Consider the following 20,747-nt stretch of genomic DNA (forward strand, 5'->3'; position numbering starts at 1 on the left):
TGGAGAGTTGGTTTGTTTGGGCGAGAGTGGAGAGGTGTGGTTGGAAGTTTGTTTGGGAGAGGAGAGAGCTGTGATTGGAAAGTTGGTTTGTTTGGGAGAGGGGAGAGCTGTGATCTGAGTTTGTTTCGGGTGATCTGCATCCACAGCCCTGATGTGTTCCAGTACTGCATTCTACTGATCGAGGATCTTAAACCTCAAACTGCTTCTTACCTTCCTCAGTCTGTTATCAGTCAACAGGCCATAGCCTATTGACCAAAACCAAAATCTAGAATTGGCTCAACATTAATTCCTGGATTACTATCATATCTCCTCTTCAAAGTTGCTCATGAGTAACTGCCATATTTTGCAAAGGTAGACAACACAAATTGTGAAGTGCACTTGGGAGAAACATAAATACAGTTCCTGAATAATGGTGCAGTCTGGACGGAGTCCTATACAGAATATGAAATACCAGAACACTGCATTCAAATAGTTTATTAATTTACATGATTTGTAGATACATTTGAGCTATATTCTTGTGTATAATTTATATACTTTGGCTTTAAACAATAAAATATATCTGGAATAATCAGATAAAATAGATTTTCTTTTAGAAAAAAGTTCTTGTTTGACAAGAAGTGACAAACACTTGAACAGTGCGGATGGAACTTATACAGGAACAAATGCATATTACGCAAAAAATAAGATTCAACACACAATCAACCATCGTATATGGTTCAGTTACTGAGAATATCAGGCAGCAGCAAATGGGAGTCTTTTCAATGAACGAATCGCTTTTGGCAATAGATAGTATATTTAATTTCTATATTGGTAAATTCTGAACTTAATTCCTTATATAGGTTTGAGTATTGCGATGATAACTGGGATGGAAAACCACCTCCCTTGTTAGTAATTTCAAACATTCACATCACACTATATAAAATCATAACCCACAACTTGAAATTGATCTGAAGCTTCCTTTAATGAAACTGGCTGTCTGACTGGTTTAGCTCTGTTGTCTATCACGTTAGCCACTAATTGCAATTTTAATTGTAATTAAGACATTTTATTGGTTAGATGATCTCTCCAGGCATTCAGCATGGTGGCCACCTATGAACCTTTGGTCTTTTTGTGCACTTGTTTGGAAACTGTCAGTTTTCTTAAGATGTAAGCAAATATCCACATGTGAAATGCTTTTGTTTGTATAATGTACATCATTTTATACCACACTTGGGGCATGGGATTGAAACACTGTGGCCATGGCAATGTCTCTGGTTCACAGCTTGTGTTGCACAGCCCAAGCTTTTAATATGGCACCTAAACTATATTTTTCCTGCATCTTTTATTAGTTGTTGGGCCATTGTGATATGAATTTTTAAGAAGCTTCTGAAACTGTTGATTGACTGTCACACCCTGTAAGTTTTCAACTTATCCCAGCTGCCAAGTATTTCACAGCTTCATGGACCTTCAGTTACCTGCTTATCCGAATAACCTATCAAATAATCATTTTTTAAAAAGTTGCACATTCTCTAGAAGACCCGAGGCCAAACTCAATGCAAGTTATATGTCGCACCCCTTTCATTCATATTAAAGAGTATCACTTTTAGCTCTTTGAGTGCAAGTGATGGATTCACTGGTGCCTTCTCCCTAGTCGGTATTTCACTGTCACAAGTGACGTGATTCTATTCACTTCAATACCCTAGAATTTTCTGACATATTCTGAGAATTAGTTAAACTTTCAACAAGTGTTTGACAAAATTTGGTCTATATTGCCCTTTGGTGGATTTAAAGCCCCTGGTGGTGTTGAACGAGACATGGGATAGTGATAACCTCGTAGGGTAGATTCACAGGTTATTGTTCCTTTTATCCCATGCACAGGCTGGACTATCATTTATTGCCCATCCCTAGTTGCCCCTTGAGAAGCTGTTGGTGAGCTGAATTCTTGAACTGCTGCAGTCCATGTGCTGTAGGTTGACCCACAATGCCCTGAGGGAGGGAATTCTAGGATTTTGAAGGGAGGGAGATATATTTCCAAGTCAGGATGGTGAGTGGATTAAAAGGGAACTTGCTGGTCATGTTGTTCCCATGTATCTGTTGCCTGTGTCCATCCAGATGACCTTGGTTATGAGTTTAGAAGGTGCTATTATAGCTAATTAAGAAGCTGTGCAGAGTTTCAAAGTGGTCTGAGGTAAATGTTGCCAAAGGGACTTTTTTATACAGCATCCTGGTTGACTCTCACATCTGCCACTTTTTAATTTTACTAAGAGACTGCTGTTACTATGGTAACATCACAAAGTGACTCAATGTGTAAAAGTACAACAAGGTTTGTCTACCAGTTAACACCCAGTGTATGAGAAACAGCAGCAATTCATGTGACTAGTACATTCCAGAGAGGCCAGTTTCTCTGGTAAGTTATTTTAGTGACCTGCTTTTGCATACACATCATTTCTGGATGTTACAGTTAATGGGCGCATACCTCTGGTGCACATACCTGTGCATGCCTGAACTACCTGGGAATCTTCAAAACCATCCAAGCCCATGAAGTCAGTGGGAAATGGTTAACAGGAGACACTTGAGGAAGGAAGCATTGAGAGGCAACTGGGAAATTTTTCAAAAAGACAGCTACTTTGCAAAGGAAATTGGATGATTCTAATACACGTGTCATCATGGTAGCATTACACTGCAATTCTATCTTCAGCTAAGAGCTTAGTTCTAATGTACATTGAAAAATATTTACCTCTAATTGTTTTTGCTTGTTTGTCTGTAACAAAATAAGTCCTGTTACATAATCGAACTTGGCCTAATGTTCTTAATCTGTTGCAATGAATCAATAGCCAGTGCAATACCTGGCCACAAAGCATGGGAATTCCCTGGTTTAAGCTGCAGCATTGACTAGTGTCCAATTGACTCTTGACTGGCTGTAAGTGGGCTTTGTTTCCTTTGCCTTGAGGACAGTTTGAGTACAATGGCATCTTCTGGGGATGCTACATGTAAGAAGTATTGAATAACACTTGTGGTGCACAAGGAGACTGTTCAGTCCATCATGTCTGCACCACCTCTCATAGCATTACAATTTTCAGCCAATGTCCTGCACATTGGGTATTTATTTAAAGTAAAAAGTGGCCTCTTGAATTGAACCTGCCTCCTCCACATTTCCAGGCAGTGCATTCCACACTCACTGGGTGAAAACAAGGACTTCCCTAGGGAAATAGATTGCAAATGGGGAACTTGAGAGATGGTTGCCTGGGCAAAGAGATTTTGTGAGAGGCACGGAGAGGGAATTGTTGAGAAATGCCCAAGCCAGTTTCTGTTTGTGAATTCATCACTTGCGCTTTATGAGCAGAGAGTTGAGGACTGGCTAGAAATGACTTACTGGGACTTTCTTGAAAATGGTAGATTTGTTGCAATATCCAAAAGGAGTTTAGACACTGGCACCTATCACTTTTCATCCCTCAGTCCTTGACCTTTTCATTGGCCTTAACATGATATAAGCTTAGAAAGTAGGTGCAGAAGGAAAACGTTTTGGATCGTTTGGAACATCTTGCTTCACTTCAGGGGTTTTTTAGTGCATATCCATAAGCCAGTGGTTACTTTGCTATTTGCATATCACTGGCATAAGTACAAAAATAAATCACAATCCAATACAGCTTAAAAGGTGAAATTCAATTCACTAGTTCATATATATATATATATATATATATATATAATACTGCCTCTAAAAGTAACAGAATAACAGCATCCAACTTTAGAACAGCTCAAAGTGCTCTGTCTCATTTAAAGGCAATATCTCCCCCATTGACTGTTTCCCATGTTGTAGTCTCAGAGGAGACTTCACCCATTCCTCCAACCAGGCTTTAGTCACATCCAAGTGACAATTCTGAACCTCAGCATTAAATGATAGGGATGATTTTCAATGTCTCAGAAGCTGCTTGAAGCCTTGTGTAGATCGAACCCAGCCCCCCACCTTGCCAAAGCAGAGGTTGGAGCATTTTCCTTGGCTGGAGCTGGGAATGTTGGCTGCAAGCTTTGAGGTCAGCCCTTGACACACAACCCAGTGGGGGAGACAAACAAAAAGCAGAGACCAACTAAGACTTTGCTCTTCCGCAGGGATTTCTGCAAGGAGCAGGGAACTGAGAGTCATGTCTGACTGGAGGAGAGGTTCCATACAATTGGGTGCCTTGAGGAAGTTATGCCATTCCTCGCTTGAGAGATTCCTCGCTACGGAAGGTCCAGTCACACGGTGACGAGAAACTGCATGGCCATTTGAAGGCAAAATGTCACCAATTTGAGACATTTTCACCCGCTCCATCCATAACTCCTAGGAAGAAAGAAAGCAAGAGAGGCGGGTTCAGTCTTACGGAAGTCACATAAATAGAGAGGGAGAAGTCATACTGACAGGGTAAGGTAAATTAAGGTGAGAAGGGAGATTTCTGTGAAGCACAATAGTTGATAGGGGCCATTTAGGCTGTAGGTATTACACTAGTGGTTACTTTTCTCAGTGACAAACATTATTCAACTTTCGGCCATGCTTTAGGCACCTGTACCTCTGCAACTTTCCTGGAGCTATTTATCAAAATTGTCTACAAAGTCCCAAGAATTGGTATTTCCAAAACAGCAAGACATTCATCTCAGAATGTGACTGGAGGAAGTGGATCTCTGCACACATCCCAGGGATATTGGGTATTTAGAATAACTCATCCTGATGTCTTACAATTAATAGGTTAGCTATAGCTTTAATGCTCTACTGCCAGCTGCTGGGGTACTAACTCAAACCAACATATTTCATCTTGTTCCATAATCCTGCTCAACCAAATATAGTGTGGACTAATTAATCAAGTCAGGAAGCATTCTGTACAAATACTGCCTGATAACCAAAGGCAAAATCATGCAATATTTATTCATCTTTTTTATAGAAATATGCAACAACAAAGGAGGCCATTCAGTCCAGCTCCTGGATTCTGCTGACAGTTTGGCTGGTGCCTGGAGCCGAGTGAGTTCCTGTGACTATCTCCCTTCAGTACAGTCTCTCTGATCTCTAACACTGTTAAAGGGGTCCAGGTTAGGTCAGATGCTGGAAAAGGAATGAACCTTGGTTGCAGGCTTTATAACTTAAGCCAAGAACAAGGGGTTTGCGCTATGGCGAAGGTGGGGGTGGCCAGATGTTTGATTGAAGGAACTTTCTAAGTGGAGTCTGTGTAATTGAGAAAACACCTCCTTTAAAATTCATTAAACTTTGTGGGATCTTCGATTCCCTCAACTGAGCTTGTACCATCATTCATATTATATCACTCCGAACATCTTTACTGAGAGATCAGGCTACAGTGACATTGAACTCCAGCATAAAACACATCCCAGCACAGAGCTGCTCAGATTGAGACAGAGCTGTATCCTGCATGTCTTCCTGCTGCACTCCCTCTGTCCTCACCCAGTGATAATAAATCTCCACCCTGGTCACTGCCTTGGAAACTTGTTTCCTGTGAATCTAACTCTGCAACCTCCTCATCAAAGCAAGTTATTAAATCAAAGGAAACCGTATAAATCACATCTCAGGCAGCATTCCAGAGTTCTGGTGTTTTTCACGACTTTGCAATTCGTTAGAAAGCCCAGTTCAACAACAGGGTGGACCGGATTATTTGCTTCTTACCTTTCTCAAACTTTCACAGAAACCAGCCTCATCTCTTCCACCCTGCAGAGAAAGCAAACACATTCGTGAGGTCACGGAGCAGAAGCAAAAATATTGTCCGGGGTGGCGGGTTTAGAATGGCATCCATGGGCATTACCACATCCACCAAGGCAGCATCACGCAGTGAGGTAGTGTGCTACCCATCTGGACTCTGTTACTCCTGTTATTTCCCTAGACACTGCCCACCACTCAGAAAGAACAAGAAATGGCCTTTCACTCCACCATCTCCACCTTCACCCTCCCCCTGGCCCAGGAGCGAAACATGAACTTGCCCACTGGGCACTGCCATGTGGGACCAACTCCTCACGGTTTGCACAGGGTCTGTGTGCCCTAGCACCCACCCAGTTGGTCTATTCCAATGGTGGTGACACTCACAGGACACATAGCTTCCTTGTTATTCTGACAACACGGTAAACATTTACACAGTACACAGCATCTCCCATCACCGTCTGTCAATGAGGCTTCTTATCAGACTGGAGTTATACTGCAGTGCTGCACCGTTCTGCTAATTCGGAGGCAAACCATATTACCCCTCACTGGGGTTACACATTTCACACTTGTGTCACACTTCCAATTGACTTATCTGAACTGTACTCCCACGCATTCATGACCCTCTCACGAACAACCAAGAAGGCTTCTCTGAACAAGGATCTACCAAGGAATAATGTGTGGTCTAGGGTAGGTATCACCCTAGTTAGGGTCTGCCTTTATTCCTGATGAAGGGCTTTTGCCCGAAACGTCGATTTTGCCTGTCCTCGGATGCTGCCTGAATTGCTGTGCTCTTCCAGCACCACCCACCCTAGTTAGGTGCAGAAATAGTTCAGCCACAGACAAACCTAAACATCATCAATCTCTACATGTCATTTAATCTCAGTTACAGTTTCACAGCACAGAGTGAGGCCAATCATCTCGTACTTGGATCGCCTCCTTTGAAAGAATGATTCAGTAAGTCCCACAGCCCTGCTCTCTCCCAACAGGCATGAACATTTTAAAAAAATATTTCCCTTTGAAAGTTGAATCTGGCTCCATCACCTTTCCAGGCTGCGCATCAAATTCATAACTTCGAATGTTTCTTTTTATTCAATCATGGGATGTGAGTGTGGCTGGCTGGGCCAACATTTACAGTCCAATTCCTACTGCCTTTGAGTGGTGATGGTAAACGTTCACCTGGACCCATTGCAGAACTGTGGGCTAGGGTTATCCACAGTGCTATGAGGAAGGGATTTCCTCAATGTGCACTCAGTAAATGAAGGCACACTGAGTCAGTTCCAGGTCAGAATAGTTGTGCACAGACAGAGGCTGCTCATCTGCAAGATTAACTCAGCCAATCCTGTTTTCTTGCCCTTTTTCTGTAGTCCTGCAATCTCTCCCCGTTCTGGTGTCTACATGTTTGAAAGACAGGACTGAACCTGCCTCTCCCACACTCTCAGACAGTACATTCCAGACTCTAACCCCTTGAGTGAACCTGCCTCCCCACACCCTCAGACAGTACATTCCAGACCTAAACCACTCTGCACTAAATAATTTTCCTCATGTCTCCTTCTGGATTCAATACTGCTCAGTATCCTCCGGCTCAAGTCTTCCACTAATGGAAATTGTTTTTCCCAATCTATTTCTCTCTCTCCTTTTCCATAGACTTCAGCTATGACACTCTCATACACCTTTGGAAATCCATATACACCTCAACAAACCTCATCATGTAAATAATATAAAATGCCGACCATGTAACAAAAATTCACAACTGACTTTCGATCCATTTGCCAGTTCTCCTGACTTGTCGCCAATGAGGCAGTTTCATGAGAGATGTTTACAGATACCAGAATGAGATGAGTCGGCTATACTTAGCAACTCCTCAAAGTGTTGGGACAAGCACACACCATTGCTGGAGAAACTCAGTAGGTCTGACAATCCACAAACTGGTGGAGTGGACTGTCTGGAAGGCCAGATTCAACAGTAATTCTGAAAAAGGTTGTTACAGGAACGTAAATCTTCCTACAGCAACAAAATCTGAGTGCTGGATTTGCATTGCTAAAACTGTCTGCCCTAACCTTTGAAAGTCCCATTGAAAATGATTAACTCATACAGCTGTAGAGATGAAGAAACAATTAACTTAATCCTAATGTAATCAGTTATTGTATTATCTTAGTTACATCGCAGTTTTAGCAACGTTGTAATTAAGACTCAATTACTGTGTAATTACATTATAATCCATGGAATTTAAATGTTATGAAGGCATTGTAGCTATGACTGGAGAACATCAGCAACAAAGTGCCCTGGCTACTAATGGCATGGTTACAGATCATCAGACCATAGATGCCAGGGTCAGCACGGCCTGGAATTACAAGCTAATTGGTCTTTGTTTCTCAAGCCAAGATTTTCAAAGATCTCATTTGCCAATGTGAATCAGACAGGTTCCTGTGCTTGAGAGGATGATTAGAGTGTTGATGGATTTAAGGACATCAGGAATGATTGTTCCTTGATCGATAGGGTCAAGTGCAAGAACTTGAGGAACGAGAGCAGGATAATTTTGAAGCTACAGTCTGTAGATTGTGATAGAGACAGAGGCCATTGAGATAAACAGCTGAACGAAGGAATGGATAAATATGGAATGAGGGAGGACGATTGTAACTTCTGGGAAGAAACACCAGTGTAGATTGGTTCGGCTGAACCGGATGGAATATAGATGCTAGTCCACACCCATAAGCTGTGAAAATTGAAATCTTAGGATAAGAGGTCACATCAAGATTGTGTCCATGTATTTAGATTGACGTTTATATTTCTATATTACAGCCAGCCTCAATCTGCTTCTTGCCCTAACATGGACTCCTAACGTGAAGCTTGTTTCAATTTTCAGTTCTGAAGAATACTCACAGTGGACCCGAAACATTCACTCTGTTTCCTTCTCTCCACTCTGCTGAGTTTGTCTAGCATTTATTTCAGGTTTCCAGCACCCATACCATTTTGCTTTTAGTCTCATTTTATTCACGAGGAGAAAGTGAGGTCTGCAGATGCTGGAGATCAAAGTTGAAACTTTATTGCTGGAACAGCACAGCAGGTCAGGCAGCATCCAGGGAACAGGAGATTCGACGTTTCGGGCACAGATTTTCGGGAAAAGATTCCTGAAGAAGGGCCTGTGCCCGAAACGTCGAATCTCCTGTTCCCTGGATGCTGCCTGACCTGCTGTGCTGTTCCAGCAATAAAGTTTCAACTCATTTTATTCACGGCCTATCTGGACAATTAAAGCCAATGGCTGGTGCCCACACTGTGTTGTGACTAAGGGACTGAAAGTGCAACCTGCTTAAGTACCCCATGTTTCTCAGCCTGGCTTGAAAGATTGGCAGGGATGGAAATCGAGCTGTTGCTCAAAAGCTTCCAGATCAGAATTCAGTCACTCTTTGACATAAAACCGCTCTCCTGAGGAGCCTCAGTGCTATAGCCTGGCCACATGAAAACACGCATTTCCTCAGCAGCCATTGTTGCTCCCTTATCTACGGCTGACTTCACAATAACCTGTTTGACTCATTGTGTCAACTCTTCCTGTCATTGCAAAATGCAAATGATGTTTTTTAGGAAACGCCGACATTCCAGAGATTTCTGAAGGTCTCGTCTGACTGAAACATTTGTCACCCAGACCTCAGAAACAATAAAAATGCCATCGTTCTTCATCAGGAAGTTCACTTAATTTGTTTTGCAAACTCTGGTCTTTTCATCAACTTGCCAGGAATAATCGACTGTTTTTTTTGTCAGAAAGGAAAGAGCCTCACAGGGTTATTTATTACCTCGGCTGGAAACCTGCCCCGGCTTTGTCAGCTCTTGGTGTCAAACATTTGAGACAATATCCATGCTTTAACCTTTCCACTTCTCAGAGAAAACGTGTACAGAATATACAATATAAGGTGTAGGAAGTCTACTCCACCAATCAATGAGGGCATGGCTGATCTGATGACAATCAATTCCATTTTCCTTTCTTCTATAATCATTGGTTCCCTTTAATGATTAAAAATCTGTCTGACTGGGCTTTGAGAATACTTAACTGCTCAGAATCAACAGCCTTCTGCATTCTCATCTCTGTCTTAAACCCCTCATTCTGAGATTGTGCACTCTCAGTTAGACTCTTCCCACATGAGGGAACAACCTCTCCACTTCTCCCCTACCAAGACGCCTCAGAAATCACACAACACCAGGTTATAGTCCAATAGGTTGAATTGGAAGCACTAGCTTTCGGAGTGCTGCTCCTTCATCAGGTGGTTTCAACAAGGTCAATTCACATTCTTCCATATTCCATAAGTACAGACCCAAACCACACAATCTCGTCTCATAAGACTGTCCCTCCATACCCAAGATCAATCTAGTGATCCTTTGCTATCGATGTTCAGTGTCAGGTCATGACTGACAGGACCCACCCTGTGCTACATCCCCTCAAAGCTGCTTGCTCGGTGCACGAGGAAGCAATATTATTTTCGACAGATGATGCTGACAGTTAATGCCAATTGGTGGGACCAGTTTGGTTTTAGCAGCAAAGGAACAGCTTTGTGATTATGCAGTGAAAGAAAATATATGGGGGTGGGTGGTGCGGGGTAATGATGTCCTGGGCAATATTTCTGACTCAATCAAGGAAGCAAAAATGATTGATTAGTTCGTTTGGTGAGACTGTATTGTGTGACCGGGTACTGAGGCCCTTTGACTAAAAGGTCATCCCCCCATCACCAGCAAATGTCAGTAGAATTGACCCCAGCCAAAAGTCAAGATTCGGAGTTGATCGACTGAATTGATCTCGCAGTCACGCAACAGGAGCAACAGGAGTCAGCACCCAGACCATGGGCTGTGTAGAGGACACGCTGTGGGAATGAATGTGAGAATATTGCCTGGAACACAGAGTTAATGACAGTTACTGATGGCCCAGTGGTATAATGGCTGGGCTTAAATCCAGAGACCCAAGTAATGTTCTGGGGACCCAAGGTTCGAATTCCCCCATGGGAGATGGTGGGATTCACTAAGAATATGGAATTAAGGGTCTAATAATGACCTTGAAACAATTGTGGGAAAAACCCATCTGGTTTATTAATGTTCTTCAGGGAAGGAAACTGCCATCCTTACCTGGTCTAGCCTACATATGACTTCAGCAATGTGGTTGACTCTTAACTGCCCTCCCCGGGCAATTAGAGATGGATGATAAATGTGATGAAGTCATCTCATGAATAATTTTTTTAAAAAGACCCATCAGTTCTGTGAAATAACATTGCTTCCTTATGCACTGAGTGAGCAAGCTTGTGGGGATGCAGTACAGGATGGTTCCTGTTGATTGTGCTGTCAGACGTGACACTGATTGTCATCAGTGCAAAGCTGTCAAATACAGAAAGCGTTTGCAACATATGTTCTTGGAGAAAAGTCTCAGTTGGTGAAGCAGACACCATGCTGATCGAAGGATCGCAGGTTCGCTCCCTGGCATGTGGTACGGAGGAGGCAACAATTAACTTCAATGTTAGGGTCATAATGCAGCTTCCAGTCTCTGTCGGTCTGTGCCTCCAAGCCCAGCTGACACAGTCCTATTGGTGCTAACACCTTGGCATTGGCTGGACCTGAAGGATTACAAAGGGTGCCCCTTGATGTTGTCACTCATTCACACACCCCGCCTCAGTTATAATTCTAAAACATTGGCAACCAGAGATAAACACAGACTAATGAGAAACTACCAGAACTTATCTGCTGATGAAGAATAAACATCCAATCTGGAAGGGTTGGGATATTTCTGTGTAGTGTTGGATAGCATTTGATGAATCATTTGGATTAAAATGACGTGAAAGAGTATGGGGTCAAAGCAGCAGGAGATTGGCATTACAGAATGGTGCTCATTTAATGAGCAGACCTGATGGGCTGAATGGCCTTCTGTGATAGTAACTATTGTGGATTTCTATGTGTTACCTCACAACCTCATTCCCTTTTGCTCAGGGGAGGTTGGTGATTCCAGTATTAATATTCCACCAAGTGCCAATGCAGGGTTTGAACCTGTGCCCCAGAGCCAGTCCAGTGACATTAACGCAGCCCCACCACCACCTCCTCTTTGGGGCATCAGCTTCCCACTGTTGTGCACTGCTGACCTGTCATTTTTAACCTCTAGGTAATTCTTGGCAGCCTCTTAGACTTCATTTTATTTTTACAAAAACCTGAAGGTAGAAGATATCTCTGCAGTATTACCAACCAAATGTTGAATGCATTGATAACAGATTGTTTTTTCTGCTGTTGCCTTGTTGGTTTTGAATCATAGAGGGGTTTGGTCCTGGTTTGTGAAGTTATCTATTTATCTTTTGAAGGAGAGAATGAACTCTAAAGGTTCAGAAAGATGGTGGGAAGGCTCATTAGCATAACTATCCCATGTGACCCAGTACTGAGCACAAATGGGCTGCCACCACTGATATCAAAGAAGTGACTTAGATGCTGCTCACACCCCCCTGCTCATTCTCATTTCCTACCCCTTCACAACAGCTGACCCAACAGCACCTGCCTTAGAATCTTGTCCAAGGAGGGTGACTATAAAACAGGAGCGACTTCTGGTTCCATTGTGATGCCCACTGAAGTGAAATAGCCTCACCATCTAGTCTCACATCTGAGCAGCAATTGGTGAGGAAGCAGATGGCAGTGCCACGTGTAAGAACAGACAGAGCAATACTGGAAGGGTAAACAGCATTGCTGGCACCGAGCTGCGCAAGATTCAAATCAAGCGGGTACAAAGCTTTTTGAGGGCAATGATTCATTTCTCTAACAGGTTGAGGGACAATAGCTTCATACTCACTGTTGGTGTGCTCTGTTACGGTCCTGCACAATGAAATGGGCTGTGGCCAAGAAGAAGGTCCCTCCCAGGACAATGATAAAGGGGCACAGCATCAGAGCATAGCCCAGACTGAGGAACTCCCACAGATCCAAATCAGGCTTACTGTGTCTGATCACGTCCGAGATCTGAGCAAGACAAGAGAAAGCAAAAGCCGATCAAAATCAAGGCTGCCCACTGAGGGAAATCGCTCCTCTAAAAACGGGTGAGGTAGCAAAGTGAGAGGTCGTGAGACTGATGAAGGGAGATGGAGCAACTGAAAGAAACGATAGAATTTGAAATGTTTGCAATAATGGAACACGGGGCAAAATTCCAAGCTGCCTCTCAGTGTGGACCACGGGGAACATCCGGTGGGATTTAATAAGAATGTAAGAAATAGGAAGAGTCAGCCATTCTGCCCCTCAAAACTACCCCTGCTGTTCTATAACACCATGGCTGATCTGCTCCAGATATCAACTTCTGTTTTGTGCCAGCCCTGAACACCCGAATGTTGCAATACAATCTATCTACATCCCCCTGAATATTTTCAGTGATTTAGCCTCCCCAACTCTCTGGGATAAAGGATTCCAGACATCCACCATCCTCTAAAAAAGAAAGAATCCTTCTCATCTTGGTTTTAAATGAATGCCTTCTTATTCAGTAACTATACCCCCATTTCAAGATCCTCCTAGTCATGGAAACATCTTCTCAACATCCCCCCTGTTATGCCCCCTCAGAAAACATTTGCACTCCGTCTCCAGCTCCTTATGCATTCCCAGTTTCTTTCCCCAGAGTCAACTGCTTTCTTGGGCTCGGAGCTTCAGGATTCTCTCCCTAAATTTCTTTCCTACCCTACCTCATTAAGACCCCTTCAAAATATTTCTAAAAACCTTTGGTCTTTAACCAAACTACTCGTCATTTAACCTAATATCGCCTCCACCTGTGGCTCACTATCTACATAAGTGAAGATTGATGTTGGCTGGAGGTCTCAGGTAATCCTCACCCTTATTACATAGATGCTGAGGTGACACTACACATCAAGCTGGGGAAGAATAAAGGCTTTGCACATCAGTGTTTGATAGATCTGTAGGTCACACTGCACTGTACTGCCTGGTGACACCCAGCCACCTTCCCAGTTTACCATTGAGTCCAGAAAGTCATTTTAATTAATGGGAACAGATGTCTCTGTTTTTGTAATATTGTCACAGTGAAGAATAGAAAGAATTTTATTTCCTGCAGGCAGATTCTGGAACAATTACAACAGCCAGACTAACGCTGATCAAATCATTTATTCAAACCAATAGCGATGATGGTTGTGTGATGGTGTCAACCAATAAGTGGAGTCACAATATTTAAATATTGCTAGCTTTTTCCTCCATCACAAAATCATTCCATGCAGAATAGCAGAATGGGTGGAGCACAGAAGGTGGCCATTTGGCCCACTGGATCTGTGCTGGCTCTCTCATCAAGGTCAATTTACACAATCCCACTCCCTCACTTTCCCCATAGCCCTGTAATTGTTTCTCTCCTTGGATACTAATCCTGCTCCCAAAATCCAGGATTGAGTCTGCCTCTATTGCACTCTCAGGCAGACTATTCATCAGGTATTAAACATTTTTCGTCTATTGATCCTTTTGTCATTCCTCTTAAAACCAGTGTCTTTGCTGATGGGAATAGTTTCCTCTCTTCCAAGTCAGACCAGACACCTCAGCCAAATTAATTAAACATGACTGAACAAATCCTTGCTGTTTGTCTTCTATTAACCTATTCTTGCCCAAGGGACAGCCCATTTTATGTCCCAATTGATTTATTTCTAAAGGTTTTCCCACTGAGGTTAAACTGGCTGGATTATACCTGCAGGGTTTATCCTTAAAGGTAACATTTGCAATCTTCCTCAGTTTATGCATCAAGCTCAAGAGCTAAGGGTAAAAGATCCTGACCAATCCCAATGCCGCTTCTAAGTCTCTGTTCCCTGTAATTGTGGCTTGTAATTGCTTTCTCCACACTCTCCCACTAATCTCCCAAAGTCAAGGTGGCCATTAGTTGACCTGGTCCCAAGCTTCCACCTTGAACCAATCACTAGACAGTGGATGACAGCTTGCCTCGGATTAACTTTATCCCTGTACAGATTCCCAGAACAGCATAGTTGGGATTGGGAGCTCAAGTTAGCCCTACCCTGAGGCCCTCCAGTCTAATATGCGGCCAGAATGTGCGCAGTCATTCATTAGTTAATCAGAAATGAATGTGAAAGCCAAATTGTACTTACAACACCAATTAAATAAGGGCTGCCTGCATCTCCGAGCAGGTGAGAGGTGAAACTCTGCAAGGCCACTGCGGTCGAGCGACGAGTAGGAATAACAACGTACTGGAAACAGAACGGAGAGAGAGTTAATTGATTTAAGCATCACCCATCACCCATCATTATCAAGTCAACAAGGATCTCATTACTCATCAAACTAAAATACAAGCACTCCACCAGACAAAGGAGCAGCACTCTGAAAGCTTGTGATTTCAAATAACGCTGTTGGATTATAACCTGACCTTGTCCATCCCAGTTCAACACTGGCACCTCCACATTAAAACTAAAATACAGTTTCAGCTTAAATCCCAACAAAGCATTTTGAGTCTCAGAGGCCAGTTTTCTTTATCTCCAGAGAATGACACACTGCCCCATGGTGTAACGGCCCCCATTATCCCTGTTTCCAAACAGAGACACTGAGGAAGGCTCCTTCAAACAATAACAGCAACTTATGTAGTACCTTTAATATAGTAAGTCACTTCAATGAACATAACAGACATCAGACTTGGCACCAGCCTTAAAGGAAGGGCTTATGACAGCAGGTGGGCCAAGACTTGCTCCAAGTTATTTCCTAAAGAAGGAAATCGAGGTGGAGAGGTTCAGAGATGGAATTCCAGAGCTAAAAGCAGCATGGAGCACCAGAGGTGGCTAAAAGCAGCGTGGAGCACCAGAGGTGGCTAAAAGCAGCGTGGAGCACCAGAGGTGGCTAAAAGCAGCGTGGAGCAAGTGAAGATGGAGATACAGAAGGAGCCAAAATTGCAAGAGCTTGTGGAAGTGTCAGAGGATATAAAGATAGGGAAAGATGGGATTGGGAAGGTCTTTAACACAAGAGTAAATATTTTCAAATCAAGTCATTGATAGCCACACAAACATTGCAACATACATACTGTTCTGCAGCCTTATTGGAAGAAGCTGATACATTTGCTCATTTTCTCTCCCTTTGTGTGCAAATGCCAACTGACGCCCCTGATTGGCTGACAGCCAGTGTTACTGTCTAACCAGCTGCCAGGAGCTCTGCAACATCACCCAAGGTAGGTTCATATTGTACAGGTGCTATCTCAGGGCAATGTAGTGGTGATTTGAATTTCTCAGCCTGTAACCAGCTCCATGCTTCAGCTCCTTATTCTAGCCCTTCCTACAAGCTTTACTTTCCCGGTGTCCACACTTAAGCTTCACCAAGCAAACACAGTGAGCATCAGTAATAAGCAGATTCATGCAATTAGACGCTGAACAACTGAGCACAACATCTTGCCCACAGGAATCTCTGTGCCCAAGTTTAGCAATCTACTGTCATGGTACAGTGTATGGCATTAACATGACACTGGGTCCTTTAGCAGGGAAGTGTTGTTAACCTTCACCTAGTGAAGGATGAGGAGAATAGCTCTCAAGATTGTACATTCTGAGCACGATGTTTATCCCCCACTGCCCTGAGGTGGTGGTGGTGGCAGGTACCAGCTGGCACGCCCAGTCACTTCACAGGCTGGTTTGGTGTCACTTTCATTACCGCGGGGCTTGGAATCACATGTCGCTCAGACGGGTAAAGGTGACCAATTTTCCCCTAAAGAGGGCACTGAACGGTTTGGGATTTTATAAGTTTGCAGGCTATTATTGATGCTAGTTCTTTGTTCCCAGAGTTTAGCCTCTCCAGCCCCTAGGTGAGATGAGCAGATGTAGAATTCGTGCTACAGCATGGAAAGTGGCCATCATGTCCGTGCTGACCCTCTCAGGGAGCCAGTTCACGGACTGCACTCTCCCACTCTCTCCTCGCACCCCTTCATAATCCTCCTTCTCGGAATATTTAGAAGATGTAGTCAGTGGCGAGAAGAGGGAGCGAGTCTTTTCCCAATGACTGCTCCCCTTCTTCATCTGCTACGGCACAGAATTGGTACACACACAAAATTCACTGCCCGTGAAGGAAAGGAATTACACTTTAAAACTGTGTAAAGGAAACCTACCATGAGGATATCTGCCGTGATGGCCCAGTTCAAAAACAGGAGGGTTTCTCCGATAAATATACACATCTGTTAAAGGAGAGAAAGGTGGACATTAGAACCTTGTGTCAATAAACAGAGATCACATTGTATGAAATTGAGTGAATGTTCAGGGCCACTTTAAAAACTGAGGGTTTTAAGCCCACTGAAACTGACCAGCAGGTTTGTTCGGATTGGGAGAGTGGGGCAAGAGATTGGCAGCACCTGGTCTAGCTCTGTTTTCCAGGAACCTAACTGCTAAGGTCTGTTCTCATCAGTACAAAATCAGCCTCTGCTCAACTAGGGGAGGTAATGGCCCAGTGGTTTTATCACTGGACTATTAACCCAGAGGCCCAAGTAATGCTCTGGGGGCATGAGTTCAAATCTGGCCCCCCTCCCCGTGGCAGATGGTGGAATTTGAATTCAATAAATATCTGAAATGAAGAGTCTAAGGATGACTAAAGTCCTTTAGCAAAGGAGATTTGCCATCTGTACCTGGTCTGGTCTACATGTGGTTAAGTCTTAACTGACTGAAATAATAAATGATGGCCTAACCAGTAATGCCCTCATCCTGTGAATGAGTTAAAAAAATGTAATCTCACCTCCAACAAAGACACACAACATTCATTCATTAAAAGGTAACAGTAAAATATTGGTAGGAAGCTCCCTTTTAATCCCAAGCAAGTGAATGTTGATCTCCTGGACTAAAGAAATAAAGTTCATTTACTTCACATCCTTGCAAACTATGGGTATAGCTATTTACATATCACACTGGGGTGCATAGAGATCACTTGTTGTTATAAAGACCTAGTGTTAGGTGCAGATTATAAACGAGGAGTGGGGGGTGGGAGGAGTGCAGGTGTGGAAGTGAGCTGAATCTACTTTAAAAAGTAGGTGAATGGTTATTTAAAAATTTAGAAGTGGTAAGAAAATGGGGAAAGGGCAGAGGCAATGAAATTAAATAACCCTCTTTCCAAAGAACCAGTGAGGGTAAGTGGTTCAGTGGTTATCACTGCTGCCACACAGCGCCAGGGACCCAGGTTTGATTCCAGCCTCGGGCGACTGTCTGTGTGGAGTTTACACATTCACCCCATGTCTGCGTGGGTTTCCTCCTACAATCCAAAGATGTGCAGGTCAGGTGAATTGGCCATGCTAAATTGCCCATAGTGTTAGGTGCAATAGTCAAAGGGAAATGCGTCTGGGTGGGTTACTCTTTGGAGGGTCGGTGTGGACTTGTTGGGCCGAAGGGCCTGTTTCCACACTGTATGGGATCTAATCACTGAACATAGGACCATAAGAAATAAGAGCAGGAGAAGGCCATTTGGCCCCTTGAGCTTGCCCTATCATTCAATAACGTCATGTCTGTGGCCTAAATCTCACCTTTCTATCTGTTGTCCCTCATAACTCTTGACTCTCTTTGTCAATGAAAGGTTTGTCTAATTCAACCTTGAATATACTCAATGATGTTAAACCCGCAGAGTTTTCTGGGGAAGAGACTTCCAATGACCTCCTGAGAGATTAATAAAGTTGTCCACATCACTGTCTTAACTGGGAGACCCGTTGTTTTGGCTTGAGATCCCTTTACCAGAAGAAGACTGGCCAAATGGTCAAAACTCTACGATTCAAATAAAAATTTGGCTGGCCCTTTTTCCAAATTAATTCTCAAAAAGCGATTTTCATCAACAGTTCTAACAGTGGATTCGCCTACCTTGCTCCCTCAGCAAATGGAAACGAAGGAAGGAGAGGGAATGTAGGAAGGGTGTGCAGTGTGCCTGTCAATCCTCGCAACAGAGTATGCTGATTGGTGAGAATTGGAGTTGTTTGTCTCTGCAAAGAACCTTTTCGAGCACCTTGTTCCTTTCTCAAGTAAATTCTTCCCCAGGCTTTAGATACCGACGTTAAGGCAGCAGAGGGCTGAGGGGTGCTGGTGAGGATCACAGCACACAGTTTTAATTTCTAACTCTGACTCTCGGCCAGACAAACAAACTGAAGTAATCTGTGACCGACTGTTCAGAGGTCACCAGTGGAAGTGGACCAGAGAAGGGCACCAAAGTTGAATCGGCAGCGTATCAAACACAATTGAGCTCAAAGGCAGCGGATTTGGCTGAAAGAAATTTCCCTTCAACATTCTGCAGCATTGTAAACGAACAACTCCGAGAGGTTGCTGCTGCAGCTCAGACCTGGCAGCACACTGAGTGGTCTAACCTTTGTCCATTTGGAATACTCCCCAGTCGTTTGATGCAAATAGGCTTCATAAATCTCAGGACAATTCAATTGCAATAAGGGTTTTGAAAGTTATACTTTTTTTTCTCTCTCTCTGTGAGGAACCCTGGAACGGAAAATGCAGGGAACGCGAGGCAGCTCAAACTGTGTGGGCGAAGGGAACAGGCAGGAGTACGTGAAATGTCAGAACCAGTGTACATTGGCCAGGGCTTAAAGAAGGTTAAGGAGACAAAGGGAAAGGATACAGCAAACAAGATGTGCAAAAGCAGTCAAGATCTTGCATTTATCTAGGACTTTTTCTGATCTCCTAACATGTTTAAGGCCAATTAAGCGCTCCTTGTCATTTCTACAGCAGTTAATGAATGCACAGCAAACCCCGAGATATGTGAAGGTGAAACATTGACAGGCAGGGCTCCCCTGTTCTTCAAAATAAGTGCTGTCAGATCTTTTTGTTGGACACCTGGAGGTGGTGTTGTGGTGAGGGGACATGAATAGTGGTGAAGAGCAAGAGTGGAGGCAGACAGGAACAAGGTTTTGCCTCTCCGCTGAAAGCTGGCACCTCTGACAGTGTGGAGCGCCCTCAGCGCTGCACTTTGGCCATTCAGCCGAGATTTTTCTGCTCAGCTCTCCGCAAGAGGTGCAACTCTAGCCAGGAACTTTGGTGCCAAGAGAGAGAGAGCAGCCTGCAAAAGGGGCACTTTGCTCCAATTAGAGATGATCAAAATATCAATGTGGTGGGTATCTGAGAACGTGGGTGTTGTGCTGGAGCCTGGATAGATTAGGAAGTTCCTTTCTGACAGAAACTGTCTCTATTTGAGACATTCACAAGTAGTACATGAAAAGAGAGTTCCTGCATTGTCTGGAGTGATCCCCATCAAGCTGTCTTGTTTCAGAATGCAGTGTCTGTTTGCTTGTACACAGTGTTTCTCCAACAAGAGCTTATACTGTTTTATGTATCTTTCTCCAGGAGGTACATGGTAGAAGCAAGAGGTTATTTACAAAATGGTCTGATCACTGACCTATCGCAAGATGCCTTCTATAGACAATGACTCTGAGTTTGCTCACAGGACCTGGATTTACAGTGCCTGGAAGTCTGGTAGAACTATAACCTGGATGAAAATCTTTAGACTGCCATTCTCAGGCTAGAGCTAAACTTTCAGACTTATTAAGCAAGGTTTTTAAATTACATTTTACTGAAGGAAGTGCTGATGTGAAAACCTCAGGGAAAAGATACACAAAACTACATGAGCAATCCCAATATCAGACCACGATTTTGTCAGCGTGTCCCGTGTTTTTATTTTCTCTTTATTCATTCTTCGGATTTGGACATTGTTGGCTTGACCAGCATTTCTTGTCATTGCTAATTGTGCCTGGAGGGGGCGCCTTCTTGAGCCACTGCAGTCTTTGGAGCGTAGGCACGGCCATGTTGCTGTTAGGGAGGGAAGTGCTGGATGAGTTGACCCAGTGTTGGAACTGTATAGGACTTCGGTTTGGCTACAGCTGGAGCACTGTTTGGAGTTCTGGCCACCACACCAAACGAAGGGTGTGATTACATTGGAGGGAATGGGAGTGGGGGTGACCTTACAGAGGTTTACAAAATCATGAGGGGCATGGATAGGGTGAATAACCAAGGTCTTTCTCCCAGGGTAGGGGAGTCCAAAACTAGAGGGCATAGGTTGAAGCTGAGAGAGGAAAGATTTAAAAGGCACCTGCAGGGCAACTTTTTTGCACAGAGTCGTGTGTGTATGGAACGAGCTGCCAGAGAAAGTGGTAGAGGCCGATACAATT

The 20,747-nt window shown here is 43.6% G+C and overlaps 1 protein-coding gene across 1 annotated transcript in view; it reads right to left on the minus strand.

The window, feature by feature from the left end:
* Window positions 1-458: 458 nt before the first annotated feature.
* Window positions 459-20,747, minus strand: part of LOC122564162 (sphingosine-1-phosphate transporter SPNS2-like) — a 97,678-nt gene continuing 77,389 nt past the window's right edge. Inside the window, exons 9-13 of the mRNA XM_043718809.2 lie at window positions 16,722-16,787; window positions 14,734-14,832; window positions 12,453-12,616; window positions 5,624-5,665; window positions 459-4,297 (exon numbers count right to left, since the gene is read on the minus strand). Of these exons, the coding sequence (XP_043574744.1) occupies window positions 5,629-5,665; window positions 12,453-12,616; window positions 14,734-14,832; window positions 16,722-16,787 (366 nt within the window). The 3' untranslated portion in view covers window positions 459-4,297; window positions 5,624-5,628. The remainder of the gene's footprint in view (window positions 4,298-5,623; window positions 5,666-12,452; window positions 12,617-14,733; window positions 14,833-16,721; window positions 16,788-20,747) is intronic.

This window comes from Chiloscyllium plagiosum, unplaced genomic scaffold (assembly GCF_037043375.1).
Source record: "Chiloscyllium plagiosum isolate Xiang-an unplaced genomic scaffold, Cpla_swu_hap1 HiC_scaffold_31, whole genome shotgun sequence".
Classification (NCBI taxonomy): domain Eukaryota; kingdom Metazoa; phylum Chordata; class Chondrichthyes; order Orectolobiformes; family Hemiscylliidae; genus Chiloscyllium; species Chiloscyllium plagiosum.